Below are 15,976 nucleotides of genomic sequence, written 5' to 3' on the forward strand. Positions count from 1 at the left end.
TTTGTAAGCAGTTGAAAAAAACGGCGAGCATGTTCAGAAACCTATATACCACATTTTGAAGGGCATACATGACTTTGCCTTCTGTGAACTGTTAACATTTTTCAGTAAAAGTTAACTATACACTACAGTGTATTGGGTTTAAAGTGGTTCTAAAAAAAAAACTTGTCACCCCCCCCCTTCTCTTATACTTACCTGAACTCTATCCAGTGCTGCGCATGAGAGCAGTGGCTCTCAGATTGATAGTAGTGGGAGCCATCGGCTCGTGGTGCTGTCTATCAAATCCTCAGACGGGTCTGAGCCGAGCTGCCCTGTCTGTGTCAATAGATGCAGACAGGGTGGCTGAGGAGTGAGCCCACACAAGTTCCCCCATGGAAAACAACTTTCTATGGGGGACACTTGCCAAAGAAGAGTCAGGAGCGCCAGCGGGGGGCCCGAGAAGATGAGGATTGGGGCGGCTCTGTGCAAAATCATTGCACAGAGCAGGTAAGTATGACATGTTTATTATTTTAATTTAAAAAAAAATCGCCATAAAAACAAAACTGAGAAAAAAAAAGCTTTAATATCACTCTTATAAAAAAAAAAGTTAGGGACATTTATGTGAATACTGATTTTCTAAATGGTTGACCCAATTACTGGCACAAGAGATCGTTCTGTTATCCCTTGTCTTAGTTTTATTCATCAGGTTTATTTCAAAATGGTACAAACTAAGCTAGTCGGGATTCACAGCAAACAGATGTTTGCTTTTACAGGACTGATTACAGAAAACTGCTTTGGTCTTCGTACCATGCAGTTTCGTAAGCTGCATTGCAGCAGCTTTTGGTTTTGTCAATTTTAATACCTATTTATCTACGCTTTGGTTATATAGTGTTTCATATATTTTTTGTATCCAAGGTACTCCAACTTCAAACCAGGTAAAATGTACATACTTAGGTTTATATAAAAAAAAAATTAAAAATCTCTAGATCGTTTCAATGATCTATTTAATATAGAAGGGTGTAACACACAAAAATGGCATGTGGACTTTAATGAAAGATTATATAATGTATAGTGTCCATTTATTCAAAAATTACCCTTTGCAAACAGAAGTAGCAAATGGTAAAATCCTAATTACAATGCAACATATTAGTGATCTTGTTTTACATTTTTGTGGCAAAAACTGAGTTGGAGTCTCTTTAAGATACAGCAAATTGTTTAACATGTTAGTGCATGTCTACTTGCATGTCTGGGAAGGTGGTCTTTTTGCAGAAATCTAACACTCCATAACACTGCTTGTACTGCTTGCTTCACCACTTTTTGTTCCGTCCTGTGTACATGTCTTTTGTATGTGTTTTCATTAACTGTCGTACCTCATGTTGCTGCATTGATTACTTACCAATCAGACTGGGGCAGAGATCCACCTTCCCTGCCGTACAAAAGCCATAAAACCCTCAATCTGACCAGTATGGATACCAAACTTGTAGGTTCTACAGAGAATAAGTGGATTGATGCAAGTTCCAGGGGAAGTAGGTCCCCAAACTCATCACCGAGAGGCAAAGACACAGACTCTGGAAATGTAAGTAGATTTTATCATCCATGTTATTTGTATGCTTTTCTCTTGTATAGGCTGCCAGATATAAAAATATGAAATCTTTGCATACAAATAAGCCTACTCTTGAGTAATAATTGGCTGCCTTTTTGGGTCATGTATATCCATCCTTTGGGTTTAAAGGGAGTAAATGTCAGTGTAGACCCCTTCCCCCTCCAGGCACCATTTTGTGTGCTGATGAAAGGCTAGCCATTTGCTCCTCACCACAGTTTAAAACCTACATCACATATTAAAAAATAGATTTTCTAATAGAAGACATTTAATGTTAAATTGTGTTAAGGTTATACCAATCCTAAAGTAAAACACACATATAGCACTGTGCACTTAAAAGCTTTTTTTTTTTTTTTTTGTGGACTTGAGTAGCCCTGTATTTTTAATAACGTTGTTAAAGGGGTTGTCAGAAGGTTTTTTTTTTATGCAGTATGGTAAAGACTTTTGTGTGCAGCAGCCCCCCTCCCCTAATACTTACCTGAGCCCCATCTCGATCCAGCGATGTCCACAAGTGTCTCGTCTGTCCGAGACTCTCCCTCCTGATTGGCAGAGACACAGCAGCGGCGCCTTTGGCTCTCACTGATGTCAATCTGAATAGTCTCTCTGAACAACACCACTTGTTTTTACACATCGGTTGCTTCAATTTACAATGTTACATTATGGCGCATGCACCTGTATTTCTGTGGCATGTTTTCTCCAGTGTTTAGTATTACATTTTTGTAAAGTATGCATTTTCGGTCCCTGTATATGGAATGCAATGTATGTACATCATCTTCTCTATTGTTATCTCTGAATTAGTAAAAATGATTTGTTAACCAAATATGTATTTATATGCAGCAGCTGATAACATGTAACCACTTTTGTTTATTTAGGTTAAAGAGATCAAACACGTGAACGGTCTAAAAGATGATGTTGATTCTAAGCCAAAAGGTAAAGTATTTTAAAATACCTGTTATATTTTAATTTTTTTTTTTTTTTTAATTTTCATAGTAATTTAGTTTCATAATGATTTAAATTGAGACTCTGTTTGCTTGGTTCATGGAGTTCCCAGCTACGGGTTCAGCCCCAGTTCACACTGAATGCAGCTTTGAAATCACGCAACTTCATTGCGATTTCAAAGTCGCTGCTCAGTCCGATTTTTATGTCTTGCTGACTTCTCTGTGACTTGATGCACGGTACACATGAAATCACCAGAAATACTGCAGGAACGTTTTCATAATCGGTGCAAGTCATAGTTGCACCGACTTGAACAGTTCCGTAGCCTGAAATAGGGTGCGACTTGTTATGTGACTTTGATCTGTCAAATCGCACTGGTGTGAACGGGGGTTTACAAAATGTAGGTATGTAACTTAGATCTAAAGCTGTACAAATGGTGTTTCATTGTGTGTAAAGGTTATTTTGTATGTGATGATTTGCAACAGTCCTTCCAAAGCTGTTTGGAAAGCTGGTCTTTTCCTGGGTTCAATTTCTATATGCATTTTTTATTTTGTTTCATATTTGTATGATAGAAACAAAATGCTTTTGTTTACAATGTAAGGTTCTAGGGCCCTGGGGGACATTTCTTACCTTTTTAATGTGATGTGTCCTTTGTACGTCTATCGTCTAGTGCAGTAGTGATCGTCTCCCCTGATTACCTCCACACTCCCGCTGCCGTAATCTTCAGGTGCATGGGGGTTCATAGAACTGAGGAGCTGTCAAGGCACTCAAAATTGTCTATGCCCACACTTTCCACCCAGCGCCTCTATTCATGAATGCTGGTTCTACAGCTTCTCAGAATAAAACGTGATCTATGGATGGAGGATGGGTGGAAGATTGGTCTGCCCCATTTATTTATAGATAATGTTTTATTCATACAAGCTGTAGTACTGGCTTCTGTGAATTGAGGGGCTGGGTGGAAAGGGCAAGGCATAGTCTGGCATTCTTGGTGAGTGCCTTTCACGGCTCCAGTTCTTTTAACCTGCAGGGGAAGATATTGACGGCCAGGGTTGAGGGGCATCCGAGGAGGAATATTAGTACTAAACTAGAAGACAGAAACACAAGGGACACGTTGCACTAAATGTAAATGTATTTGTGTATATAATTTATTTTGTAAAATTTGGCTTTAAATATTGAAATCATAGCTTTAGCTTACAAATGTTTAGTACTTTGTATCACAGAATAAACAGTTGTTTATTTCAGGCATGATATTGGCCTAAATAATGTGGTTCATCTGTATATCACTTTAACAGCAAATATTTATTTGAATGGGGAATCAGTTTCTAGCTGAATTAAAAAGAAAAAATGTGCACTGCTGTTTTTTTTTCTTGTCACTATAAATACATGACCTAATAGATGCCACCATGCACACCATACCATAGACTTAGTTCCACATATGGGCTATACATTTGAATGTTTTGTTTTTTTGTTTGTTTTTTTTTAGTTCTTTTCTTGTTCTTTCACTCTTATGACAGTAGTGTTTTGTCCACGTGCCTTGCTTAAATATCTCATGAGTTTAAAGTACAAACTGATACTCTTTGTCAAGAGCCATCAGACAGATCTTGTTGCATGGCGAGGTTGAATTCACCCTCTGAAACACCATTGTGTTCTACAGTATGTTCTCTAATATGAATATATAAATGTGCAGATTTTGTTTTTGTTTTTTTATCTTTTTGCCATATGAGTAAAATTGATAAAAATGACTTACAAAGTTGAAGTTTTGAAGGACGGTATTACCTTCTCATTTCACCACACACCACTTAAGCCCTTCCTGTATAATTTTGATGGAGTAGTGATGAATAATCAGAAGTATCAGTGATACTTAAGTCAAAGGATACTGCATCATTTACACCAAACTCCAGCCAGAATTCATGAGCCTGGTAAGGTGCTATAATTGAGCTCCCTGTAACGTTATATGTATGCGTTAGTATTGATATACAGTGTGTCTATACAGTGTGTGTATGATAAAGTGATAAAATTCCATTGCATTTGGACTAAATGGTAGGACCACTTGTAGGACTGTGTATTTGTTTTAATTCAGACCTGTCATGCAGGGATCCAGACCTGTTATGCAGGGAGGGGCTGTCTAGGGAGAGAGGAGGAGTCGCCTAGGCGGCCAAGCGCAGGAAGAAGCAAGTGGGACAGGAAGTCCCACTATAACCTAAGTACTCCCCTCAAAAAAAATGATATGCCAAATGTGGCATGTCAGGGGGTGAGGAGTGCTTAAAGCGGAAGTTCCACTTTTGGGTGGAACTCCGCTTTATTTTTGGGGGATTAAGCGCTACAACATTTTTTTCTGGTTTTACACGGATTGGAAAAGTGTTTGAATGTCTTTTGTCTTTTCTTGCGATATGAGATTCATCCTCTGTTTTTATCCTGAATAACCATCATCACAGATACCAAAAGTGTTACACATCCCAGTATAGTATGTACTCGCCTGACTCCAGAGCACAAATCCGGTTCCTCTCTGATCCCTCTGCTGTCTCCATGAGTCACTGACGCAGCATGTGACTCAGACTCAGCTCTGCATGTTTTTTATTTGAGGCTGTTAGAGCGGAGTGTGTCTCTTCTTTTCAATCAGCTATTTGTTTTTTGACGGAGCTGTGTGGTCTGGCTTTGCAGTATTGTTGACATCAGTTCCCTGCCCCCCTGCTGTCTGCTGTTTAAAGTTGCTGTGTAAAATGTGTTTTTTAAAAGGCTTTAGAGTAGAGCATAGAGGGCTGCAGATAAATGGGTACAATTTATTAGGAGGATTTGCTTCATCTCTGTATCACCTGAGCCTAGTCACTTCATTGGGTATATGTAAGGGTTTGCAACAACTTTAAGACTGCAAGGCAAGGACATCAATATAAGTAATACTACTTTAATTATAACTGACATAATTTTAACCCTTCCACAATGTACTCAAAACTAAAAAGGAAATAGCTGAAAACCATTTTATCAAAGATTAAGTGCTTTTGAGTTCAGAAGAACGTTTAGGGTTAGGTTAAGGAATTCGTTATAGGATTACTTTATTTTAGAACTGAATGTCAGGATAAGCAAATATTGTCTAAATGCAAGAGGCATGTGTATTTTTACTATTTCTTCATCTTGGCATGCTTTATTCCAGTTCTGTGCAGGAATCTAGTGTGAATCTTGCCTCTGTGCAGGACTTTCTTGTAATAAAGACCTTCTGCAGGGTTGATTAAACTTGTACCTGCCCCTTACTGTAGTTTTTTGCAGGCAGCCTGTAGTGGGTGGAGCCTGCTGGGCCCCACCCACAGCTGTTTTCTGCCCCCCCCCCCACTCCTCCACTAAAAGAATCAAGCGCTAATCTGCATGCCAACCCCCTAAGCATAAATCCCCCCCCCCTTTCCTCCCAGTACAAACCTGCTGAAATCCCCCCTCCTGGCACAAATCCCCCCCCCCCCCCCCAAAAAAAAAATAAACCTTCCCTCTCCTAGCACAAATCCTCAACCTCTCTAATATCTCCTCCAAGCACAAGTCCCCCCCCCCCCCCCCCCCCCCACTCCTAGCACAAATCCACCCACACACCCAAACAAACATGCATGTGTTTTGCTTATTTTAGAAACTGGAATGCTCATAGGCTTCTATAAGTGTTTTGAAATCAACTGCCATAAATCGAAGTGTTCCATGCTTCGTTAAAGGCTTACACATGTCATGGAATGATGGCATGAATAGATTGAAACTTTGCTGCTTCAAAACATTGGCATGGAGTCTATTATCTAGATCGGTTTCATAATTTAACATGTTTTATTACCTACCTTGCGTTAGTTCTTCATAATTGTTGCATTATAAAATGTATTCAAAAAAGAATGTACAGTAGTCTAAAATTTGTCTAAAGATTCCAAGCATGTTTTCCCTAAATGTCTTTCAGGACAGCACCTGAGAGAGTGGCTCCACCCATTAGGAAACAGGAAACGCCAACTCCACCAAATTTTAAAAGGAGGCGTCTCCCCACAGCTAGTCAGTTTTTGTGTTTCCTCCGGCAAGGGAACACCTAGTGGGAGTCAGGGTCTCTTAGGTGCTGTCCTGAGAGGCCAGACTGCCTACCCCACCATACCTTTTTTCCTCCAGAGAGTCCGCCCCTCCCACACTGCACCAAGGGTAGCTGGTAAGTGGGCTCCTTCTTCCTCTTCAGCTCAGAGAGAGCTTGACTGTTTCTGGGTCCGCTCCTAGGCCGCTGTTCGCGGAGTTCCCCAGCATGTCGTTGTTGCAGGCCACCGTCATCTTTTTGGTGGCAGAGTAGAGACGCAGTCAGCCGGAAATGAGGTATCTGGAAAGGGGCCGCATGTGAACAGACGCAGCGTCATTCTGCTAGAAATTGCACCGGGGAGAGGGGAGGAGCGGTCCTCGTGCCTATATTCCGGTTCCGGTATCTGTGGCAGCAGCAAGTGGGACAAACACAGGCACCAGGAAGGCCCAGGTAAGGGGAGTCTACCCTGTATACTCTGGTGCCTCTTATTCCATTCCCCCCCCCCCTGGTGGCTGGGGCCTGTCTGGGCACAGGAAGTTGGCTGTTGTACTACCTGTGCACCTGTGGGGAGCCAGGTTTGACTCACTGAGATGCTCTGATCTTTTTTTTTTTGTCGTTTTTTTGGCAGGCTAGGAGCTCTGATCCAACGATCAAAAAGAGATGTCCCTCATGCATAACAAAGTTACCAGAGGGTTGGAAGAAGACTTTGTGTCAAATTTGCATTGACTCCTTAGTTAAGGAAGAAGCTTCTTCTGCATGCAGCGATTTAATCGCATCAGTTCGGAAAGAGCTAGATGCTACTATAAAAACTAAACTTTTCGCTCTGCGCTTACAACACCATCCCTGAGTCAGCCAACTACCTCAGGATCCTTTCAGGGCTCACAATCCCACCAGTGGAGGCTGAAGCTGGTCCTCCTACCCAAGGGGAGCATTCCCCCTCTCACTCCAGGGAAGAGGAGGAGGAAGGGCCAGAAGATGCACCTTCAAGATACAAACTGTCCTTAGAACAAGTAGACAGTCTGTTAAAAGCGGTCTATGCAACATTGGGTTTAGGTGAAGAAAAAATTATTGCTGCATGACTGAATGTATACAGGGTTTGGTGAAACAAAAAAATCACGCTTTCCCTGTGCATTCAGTAATCTCAGAAGCCATCAAAAAGGAATGGGTGGATCCAGAGAACCTTTTTTCCCAAGAGCGCATAAAAGACGCTTCCCATTCAGTAAAGACCCAGAGATGCTTTGAAACAAAGTTCCCAAATTGGATGCAGCATTTTCCCAAGTTTCCAGATCGACCGACTTGGCATTCGAAGACATGGGAGTATTAAAATATCCCATGGACAAAAGGATGGATCAACAGCTTAAAAAGGCTTGGAAATCCATCATGGGCAACCTCAAACTGGCTTTGGCTACTACCTGCAAACCTCCAGGGGTCCCATGTGCAGATTCTTTTAGACAATGCCACTACCATGGCATACCTGAGTATGGGGGCACAAGGAACAAGGCTCTTCTATTGCTGTCATCAGAAATCCTGGAGTGGGCAGAGAAGCATTTACTCTCCCTGTCAGCAGTGCATCTCAAAGGCATGCTAAACGAAGTAGCAGACTTCATGAGCAGACAAAAATTCACGAAGCAGAATGGAGCTTGAATCCGGAAATTTTTTCATTGATCACCGGGATGTGGGGGCATCCACAAATGGACTTGTTTGCATCAAAAGAAAACACTCAGCTCCCTCAGTTCTTTTCTCTGCACCGAGACAGCGGCTCACTAGGGATAGATGCCTTAGCACATCCCTGGAACTTTCATCTGGGCTATGCCCCCCCTTCAGCTAATTCCACTAATATTGAGGAAAATACAGAAGGAAAAAGTGTCAGTAATTCTGATCACTCCATTCTGGCTGAAAAGAGCCTGGTTTTCCTCCATTCTACAAATGGCAGTCAAACCATTCTGGCAGCTTCCTCTCAGACAGGACTTACTACTTCAAGGCCCAGTATACCACCCGGATATAGCCAGATTGTCTCACTGCCTTGTATCTGTGGAACAGTTGTTAAGGAACAAAGGATTGTCAGAGCCTCTAGTATCCACTTTACTCGCCAGTAGAACGAAAGTAAGAAACTAGAGAGATGTACGCTAAAGTTTGAGAGTCTACAACTTTTGGTGGTGTTCGTCAAACCGAACCTTTGAAGACATTGTGTTGATTTTGAAATTTCTACAAAATGGCACAGACAAAGGTCTTGCGATTAGCACTCTTAAAGTGCAAGTGGCTACCCTGGAAGTATACCTAGAAAGACCAATTTCTTCAGTTCCTTTTGGTTACAAGATTCTTTAAGGCACTTACTAGGTCCAGACCAGCTCCTACCAAACATTTTCCTAAATCGGACCTGTCAGTAGTCTTCTAAGCCTTCACAAAAGATCCCTTTGAACTGTTAGACAATCTCGTTAAGGAATTTAATTCTTAAAATGGTATTCTTAGTTGCAGTTATGTCTGCAAGAAGAATCAGTGATCTACACGCTCTATCAGTAAAGGAACTTTTTTGTTAATTTACCCAGACAGGATTGTGCTTAAAACAGATCCCCGGGTGTTTTGCCAAAAGTAGCGTCAATTCATAATAGTTTGCAAGAAATCATCCTGCCAATTGTTCAAATCCTTCTGGAAAAAAGGATAATTTATTCCATAACTTAGATGTAAGAAGAATTTTATTACATTACAGTAACAAGGGAATTTAGGTCTTCGGACTCTGTTTTTTTTCTGCCAACAGAAAGGGCCACCAAGCATCAAAGGGGTCAGCTGATTTTAGCCATCTAGCAATTCTTTCAGAAGCTTATTGCCAGATGGGTTTGTCTCCCCCCACTAGGAATTCGAGCACACTCTACTAGAGCTCTGGCTACTACATGTGCAGAAAAAGCTGGTGCCACCGCAGATAAAAATTGTAAGGTGGCTACATGGTCAAGTTAGCTAACGTTTGTCCATTATTACAGACTGGATCTTCTGTCAGCCGGTGATCAGGCATTTGTCAGAAAGGTCCTGCTGGCTGTTGTCCCTCCCTAGTTGGTAAATCTCGATTATCCTCTCAAGTGCTGTCCTGAAAGACGTTTAGGGAAAATTCAAGTTAGACTTACCGGTAACTTGTTTTCCAGGAGTCTTTCAGGACAGCAACGACCCATCCTTTTCTTTATTATATATTTGCTGTGACTAACCATATTCTGATTGTGTTCCAGTTTGGGCCGAAAGTACTCTGCTACAACTGACGAGCTGTGGGGAGAAGCCTCCTTTTAAAATTTGGTGGAGCTGGTGTTTCCTAGTGGGTGGAGCCACTCTCTCAGGTGCTGTCCTGAAAGGCTCCTGGAAAACAAGTTACCAGTAAGTCTAACTTGCATTTTTATTTGTTTTTTAGACCCTTTAAATTATGGATCTCTGGGTAACAGATTCATTACCTATGCATGCAGTTTAGCTGTATCTTCTTGGTACTGCATGTATTCAAAAAATGAGAATAACCCTTTGTACTAAAACAGCCTGGCAAAAGACGTACTGCATGTGAATTTCAAGAGTTATCATATCAGACTTTTGAGGATGCTTGCTTCCATTTCTTTATCTGCATCTAGGAATCTGACTTAAACTTCAGGATTTATTTAATTTAGAGCTCAGATGGCTCTGAACTGCATAAATGCTTAAATCTAATGGTGTGGTTGTGATTCATGTACCATATGACTAATCTTTATTGATGTGATGTACAAATTAAATGCATTTTAAACATGTTGTCGTGCTAGCAAATGCACAATGGGGTGAATTCATCAAAACTGGAGCAGCTAGAATCTGGAGCATTCGTTCATGACAACTATTTATCTTTTAGCCTCAGCTTGTTCTAAAATATAAAAGCTGATTGGTTGCCATACACAACTGTGCCAGATTCTGGCTTCTCCTACTTTAATACATTTCCCTTATTGTGTATGTACTTTTCTCTTCCAGAAGGGTTTAAATGTACTGATTATTTGGGTTCTTCATTTTTACGGTTGCCGTAAAATCTTTTCTGTTTAATTGGTCATAATATTGTTCTCCTTTGTATTTTTCAATTAGACAATGAGCCAATTTCTTTGAGAAACTATAAAAGACGTTCTCAATTTTTTGAGCAAGGTAACCCTTGTAAAAAGTAAAAAATGCTGTGCTATTGCTGACTTTCCAAAGGGATCCTTTAGTACTAACCACGGTGCTGGGTTCTGAGCCTCTACTGCCATCTGCTGAAAGAAACCTATAATACATTTGCTTTCTCTTTAGGTTCATCTGGTTTTTCATACAGCTCTTGGGTCTACTTATGTGGTAAAGGGTGTTTTGTGTTCTAGTATTTCCCTTCTGGTTTGATAAATTCCCCCATCCCCCTTGCTATAACCCACTTCCTGGAAGAAAAAGCCTATGACAGCTATGTGTTATGTATACATGTTGCACATTTTTGTATCTGCTCTTCCTCCACTTTTTGGCTGGTTTGGCTTATTTTTTTTTTTTTTTTTAAAGTGGGGTTTTTTTTTGTTTCTTTTTTTTGTAGTTAAGCATTTTTGTCTACTCTATCAATCCAAAACCTTTTAAGTAAGTTGCCATTGTACCGTAAACATTTAAAGTATAGATTAATATTAGTCAGTCAGTGGCTTGACCAAAATTTTCTAGATAGAAAAAACATTCACCTCTGTGGAATTTTTTTATTTCATGTAAAAAGATTTTATCGTGACATCTGTGATAGATTAAGGAGAAGAAATATATTATCCAAGTAATAATCCTGAGAAATATAGATTTAAAAATTTGAAAGAAACGCAGCATCATCTGCTTATTACATTTGCAATTAACATATTTTTCAATAAGTGGGCCATTTATTTTGAATGTGTTTTTGAAAAGTTTGTTTCATATTACATGCTGAATTACTTATTGACATTTATTTCTAAGAACAAATGCAGTTGATGGTTATCAGCAAATTGAATTATGAAATGCATTCTACCACTGCTTGCATAAGTGCAGACAGTTTAAGGAGAAGGTTGCATAGCTTTTTCTGTGCATGTTAAAGCTTTTCTGTTTTAACTAACCAGCATGTGTGTGTTTGTGCTTTTTGCTGTATTTAAAAATGTTATAACAGTTTATAATACATTTGAAACCATTACATTACCATTTGTGATGCTTATATACACTTTGTGGTTACAACGCAGATTTGGAGATTGTAGACCATCTGGATTTTGAGATTTTTGTGTCTTTTTTTTTTTTTTTTTTTTATATAAATATCAATGTTATTCTACAGTTGTAGTCAAATATAAAAAAAAAAAAAGAAAAAAATAGTAATATATGTTTCATTGTCACCCTTTGAGGCACACATGTTATACTGTTGCCTGCAGAATGTTTGGATACTAGCAACCTTGTAAGCCAGCCCCCGAATAACTCCTTTTCTACTGAGCATGTCTGTTTTTTGCTAGTGTCCTAGGATATTGGATTCTTTTTATTTGGCTCAGCTGAACAGTTTAATGATTTTTGCTTCTTTGTCTTCCTCTTCCTCAGTTGCTTCAATCATAGCTTCCTTGCTACATCGCTGCTTGAGCTGGTCTCTATATAGCATCTATCCATATCCGTGTTTGCTCAGCCTAGCTTTGGTTTAGGGCATTGATGGCGAACCTTGTCACCCCAGATGTTTTGGAACTACATTCCCCATGATGCACTCTGCAGTGTAGTTGAGCATCATGGGAAATGTAGTTCCAAAACATATGGGGTGCCAAGGTTCGCCATCACTGGTTTAGGGCCTAGCCAGGAATGGAACCCTTGGCAACTGGGCTGCAGATCTAAATCTACTGGGTTATTTAGCTCACCAGCACTCTCCAGGTCCAGAGTCGTGTCACAGCCTCAGTTTTGAGCAGTTTCTGAAAACTCACTTTGTAAGCAAGACTTTTTCGGCTAAAGCACCAGTTGCCACCTCACTGTATACACTGTTTAGTGCCTTTTAAATTTCTCACCACCACTATGTGAATGCAAAATGTCTTTGATAAGACACAGAGAAGACAGTCCTGTTGCCATGAGTGACCTCAGACCATACTTTCCTAAGTGTTTCTGAGGGCATTTACTTGGTATCATCGTAAGGAACTTACACCTGTGATCTGAAATCTCCACCATGTCCACTCTCAGGTATTTTTGGTTGTCTGTGCTTATTTACTGAAGCACCCTGACCACATAGGATGTGAGCATGCACCAGTGCCTTTCCACTACACAGTGTGTCTGACTTTCCAGAGGCCTATGATCAGGCTCCTCCTTTAGTGCCTGTCATAAACTCTGATTCAGCCCTAGCAATCTGTCTGAAAATAGTTTTTGAGACACTATATTCTCATGCCGTAGCCTTAGATTTACAGTGGGTTATTTCAGACCTTGGGCATTCTACCCTGCATCTGGACTATCGCCCTGCTGTTCCAGGCCTTGGTTCTTTTAGGGCTCCTGCAGCTGCAAAGATCTTTCCACTATAAGCATTGTTTGAGACATCCCTCTATGCAGAATTGAAGCACCCTGAAGGGCCCTGGGCTTCACATTAGAATGTGTCTTAACTTTTCCCATTTGAGAGGCAATTTGTAAACTGGTCTGTTCCCATATTCGACCTCCCTTTATAGGAATACCATTAGACTGGCATTCTAGTGACCGGCAACTAGAATCCTTCCTTTAAAAATAGTTTTAAACCTTTGAAATGTAAAATTAACAAATAGCCTCATATAGTACACTTGTCTCAAACAATATTGCCTAATGTGCATCCTGTCCACTCTGTTTTTCCTCTACAATCTGTGTGTGTCCCTTCTGACCGTTTTCCAGACACCGGACAATCCATGGTGACTGCCTGTTTCCACTCATCTCCATCTAATTCAGCCAAATGTTTTTGCAGGTGTTTGAAGCCTGGCTCCAATGCAGCCTCTATGGTTTGAAGCCTGAGGTTAGCAAACCCTTGTAAAAAAGTTTTGTGTGAAGGTATGCTCCCAGTACTACAACGGGAGGCTGACTATGCATCTAGATAAGTCTTTTCAGTATTTCGGTAAAGAGGAAACCCCTTTTAGCCCTTAGGTTACCCCTTGTCTCCAGCTCCTCCCTCATTTGCTCCTCATTACCTTTTATGCTACTGCACAAGAAAATGTAACTTCCTGTCTCCCTGGGGTCCCCAGCATTCTAGGAGAAGACCAAATTTTTGGAATGGGCTCAGCCAGAGCCCTGGACCTGAATCTATTTGTAAATTTGTGGGATGACCTGAAGAGGGCTGTGCACAGGAAATGCTCCCTGTCTAACAAGGAAGCGTGGGCAACGATTCCCAAGGCAAGGTGTATTATGCTCATAAGACTACCCCATAAGACTTATTGCTGTCAGAAAAACGAAAGGTGTGTCAAAAAGCTTAAAGCCTAGTACACACGGCTAGGTTTTTCTTTGTTCAACTCAGCGGGCTGAACGAAAAAAAAAAAAACCTGACAGCTCAGGTCAGAGCTGCTGTACTAACAATTCAATCTCCCCTGCTGTTCTACTGTGGTCTGATGGGGCTGCCCCCCTGCCAGAACACTCTGGTCAGCGCTCTCAATCATTGCCTGAGAGTGCTGATCGGGAGCCGATCGGCAAACCTTTTAGGCTGAGTCCACACTGGTACGACAAATGCTCCGACATTGGGAGCTCATGTCGTATGAAAATTAATGTCTCCCTATGGGAGCTGTCTTAACTGGTCCGACACAAGTTGGTTCGACTTTGAAATTGCACTACATTGGTCCGACTTTGCTCCTACTTCAGCCCATTGAATATTACTGAAGTTGGATTTCCATCTTGACTGATCCAACTTTGGCATGTGACTTGTGCTCTGATGATCTTGAAGTGGAACTTCACGCCACATTTATTAAAAAAAAAAAAAAAACAGCAGGGGTTCCTCCTCCAAGAGCATACCAGGCCCTTTTGGTCTGGTATAGATTTTAAGGGAAATCATACCAGACCCTTATCTGAGCGCACAGCCTGGCAGGTCAGGAAAGGGGGTGTTGACGAGCGAGCACCCCCCACCTCCTGAACCATACCAGGCCAAGTTCCCTCAACATGGAGGTTGAGTGATTTGGGACAGGGGAGCCCTGCGCCCCCCCACCCCAAAGCAACCCTGGCCGTTGGTTGTCGGGGTCTGCGGCCAGGGGTCTTATCGGAATCTGGAAGCCCCCTTTAAGAAGGGGGCCCCCAGATCCCTATGTGAATGAGTGTCGGGTACATTATACCCCCCTACCCATTCACCTAAAAAAAAAAAAAAGTGTCAAAAATAAAACAAATTACTTTAAAAACCTGTTTAATGTTGCAGATTCCGATAAGCCCTCGCCCGCAGATCCCGACAGCCAACGGCCAGGATTGTCTGGAAGAGGACCTGCCCCAAAGCACCCATGTTGAGGGCATGTGGCCTGGTGCTTTTCGGGGGGAGGGCGCTCGTCCCCCACCCCATTTCCTGACCTGTAAGGCTGTGTGCTTGGATAAGGGTCTGGTATGGATTTTGGAAGGACCTCCATTCCATTTTTTGGCCTGGGGGTTCCACTTAAAATCCATACCAGACCGAAGGGCCTGGTATGCTCTTGGAGGGGGAACCCGTGCCGGTTTTTTAATCTTTAATTTGGCGTGGAGCTTTCCCTAAAGATTCATACCAGAGACAGTGCCTGGTATTGTCGGGGTTCAAAGTCTGATCCCTGTTCATTGAAGTCGGACGAATGTCGGACTTCAAGTCGCAGGGCAAAGTCGGACCCAAAGTGGTACGACTGTCGTGTTGTACCAGTGTGAACCTGGCCTTATGCTCATGACCCTTCGACAGAACTTTGTCGGACCAGCTGCAGTAAACAAGGGCCGAAATTTGTACCATTTGTACAGGGCTTTAGGGTGTTGCAACCATGTTGTACGTTTTTTCGTTTTCCCCCTTTTAAAGTTGTCATTTAATTTTATTTATTTTTGAATTGCACAGAGTATAGGTTGCATTTTTTTTCACTTCCCAAAAAACCTGGAAATTTGACATGTGTGCAGAATTTTATATCTACTTTAAACCTTTATCCCTGCCTGTGGGGGTCCCCTTTTTGCAGACTACCCCTTTCAGACAAGCTCACTTCATGGGGTTGTACCCTTGAGGTCTCTTACAGTCTCAGAGGTAATTTCCAAACCCTTATGGATTTTTGTGCTGCAATGGTTTTTATTTTTTGCTTGTCTTGTTTAATGAGATTGGTTGTTTGGTTAGGGGACTCTTTCTATCATAGTTTTCCTCTTTTCCTTAATCCTAAGGGTTAGGAGTGTAAGGTTTGGCCTTCCTGCTTGACAGATTAAAATTTGTGGACCTAGATTTTGTCCTTGCTTTCCCAGTGGGGAACCTGTTCTCCTAGTGACTTTCCCCATTTTTTTTTTTTTATTTTTTTTTTTTTGAGAATATGGGTCTTTTTTTTTTTTCTCAACTTTTTTAGTATTTTTTG

At 41.3% G+C, this 15,976-nt stretch overlaps 1 protein-coding gene across 4 annotated transcripts in view; it reads left to right on the forward strand.

The window, feature by feature from the left end:
- LMO7 (LIM domain 7) overlaps window positions 1-15,976 on the forward strand; it is a 281,768-nt gene that overhangs the window by 244,403 nt on the left and 21,389 nt on the right. For 3 of the 4 annotated variants that reach the window (XM_073614268.1, XM_073614266.1, XM_073614267.1), the window contains 3 exons: window positions 1,380-1,552; window positions 2,449-2,506; window positions 10,599-10,655. In XM_073614268.1, coding sequence (XP_073470369.1) covers window positions 1,380-1,552; window positions 2,449-2,506; window positions 10,599-10,655 — 288 coding nt within the window. The remainder of the gene's footprint in view (window positions 1-1,379; window positions 1,553-2,448; window positions 2,507-10,598; window positions 10,656-15,976) is intronic. The other variant, XM_073614269.1, reaches the window with a different exon arrangement.

Source organism: Aquarana catesbeiana, linkage group LG02 (assembly GCF_042186555.1).
Source record: "Aquarana catesbeiana isolate 2022-GZ linkage group LG02, ASM4218655v1, whole genome shotgun sequence".
In the NCBI taxonomy this organism is placed as follows: domain Eukaryota; kingdom Metazoa; phylum Chordata; class Amphibia; order Anura; family Ranidae; genus Aquarana; species Aquarana catesbeiana.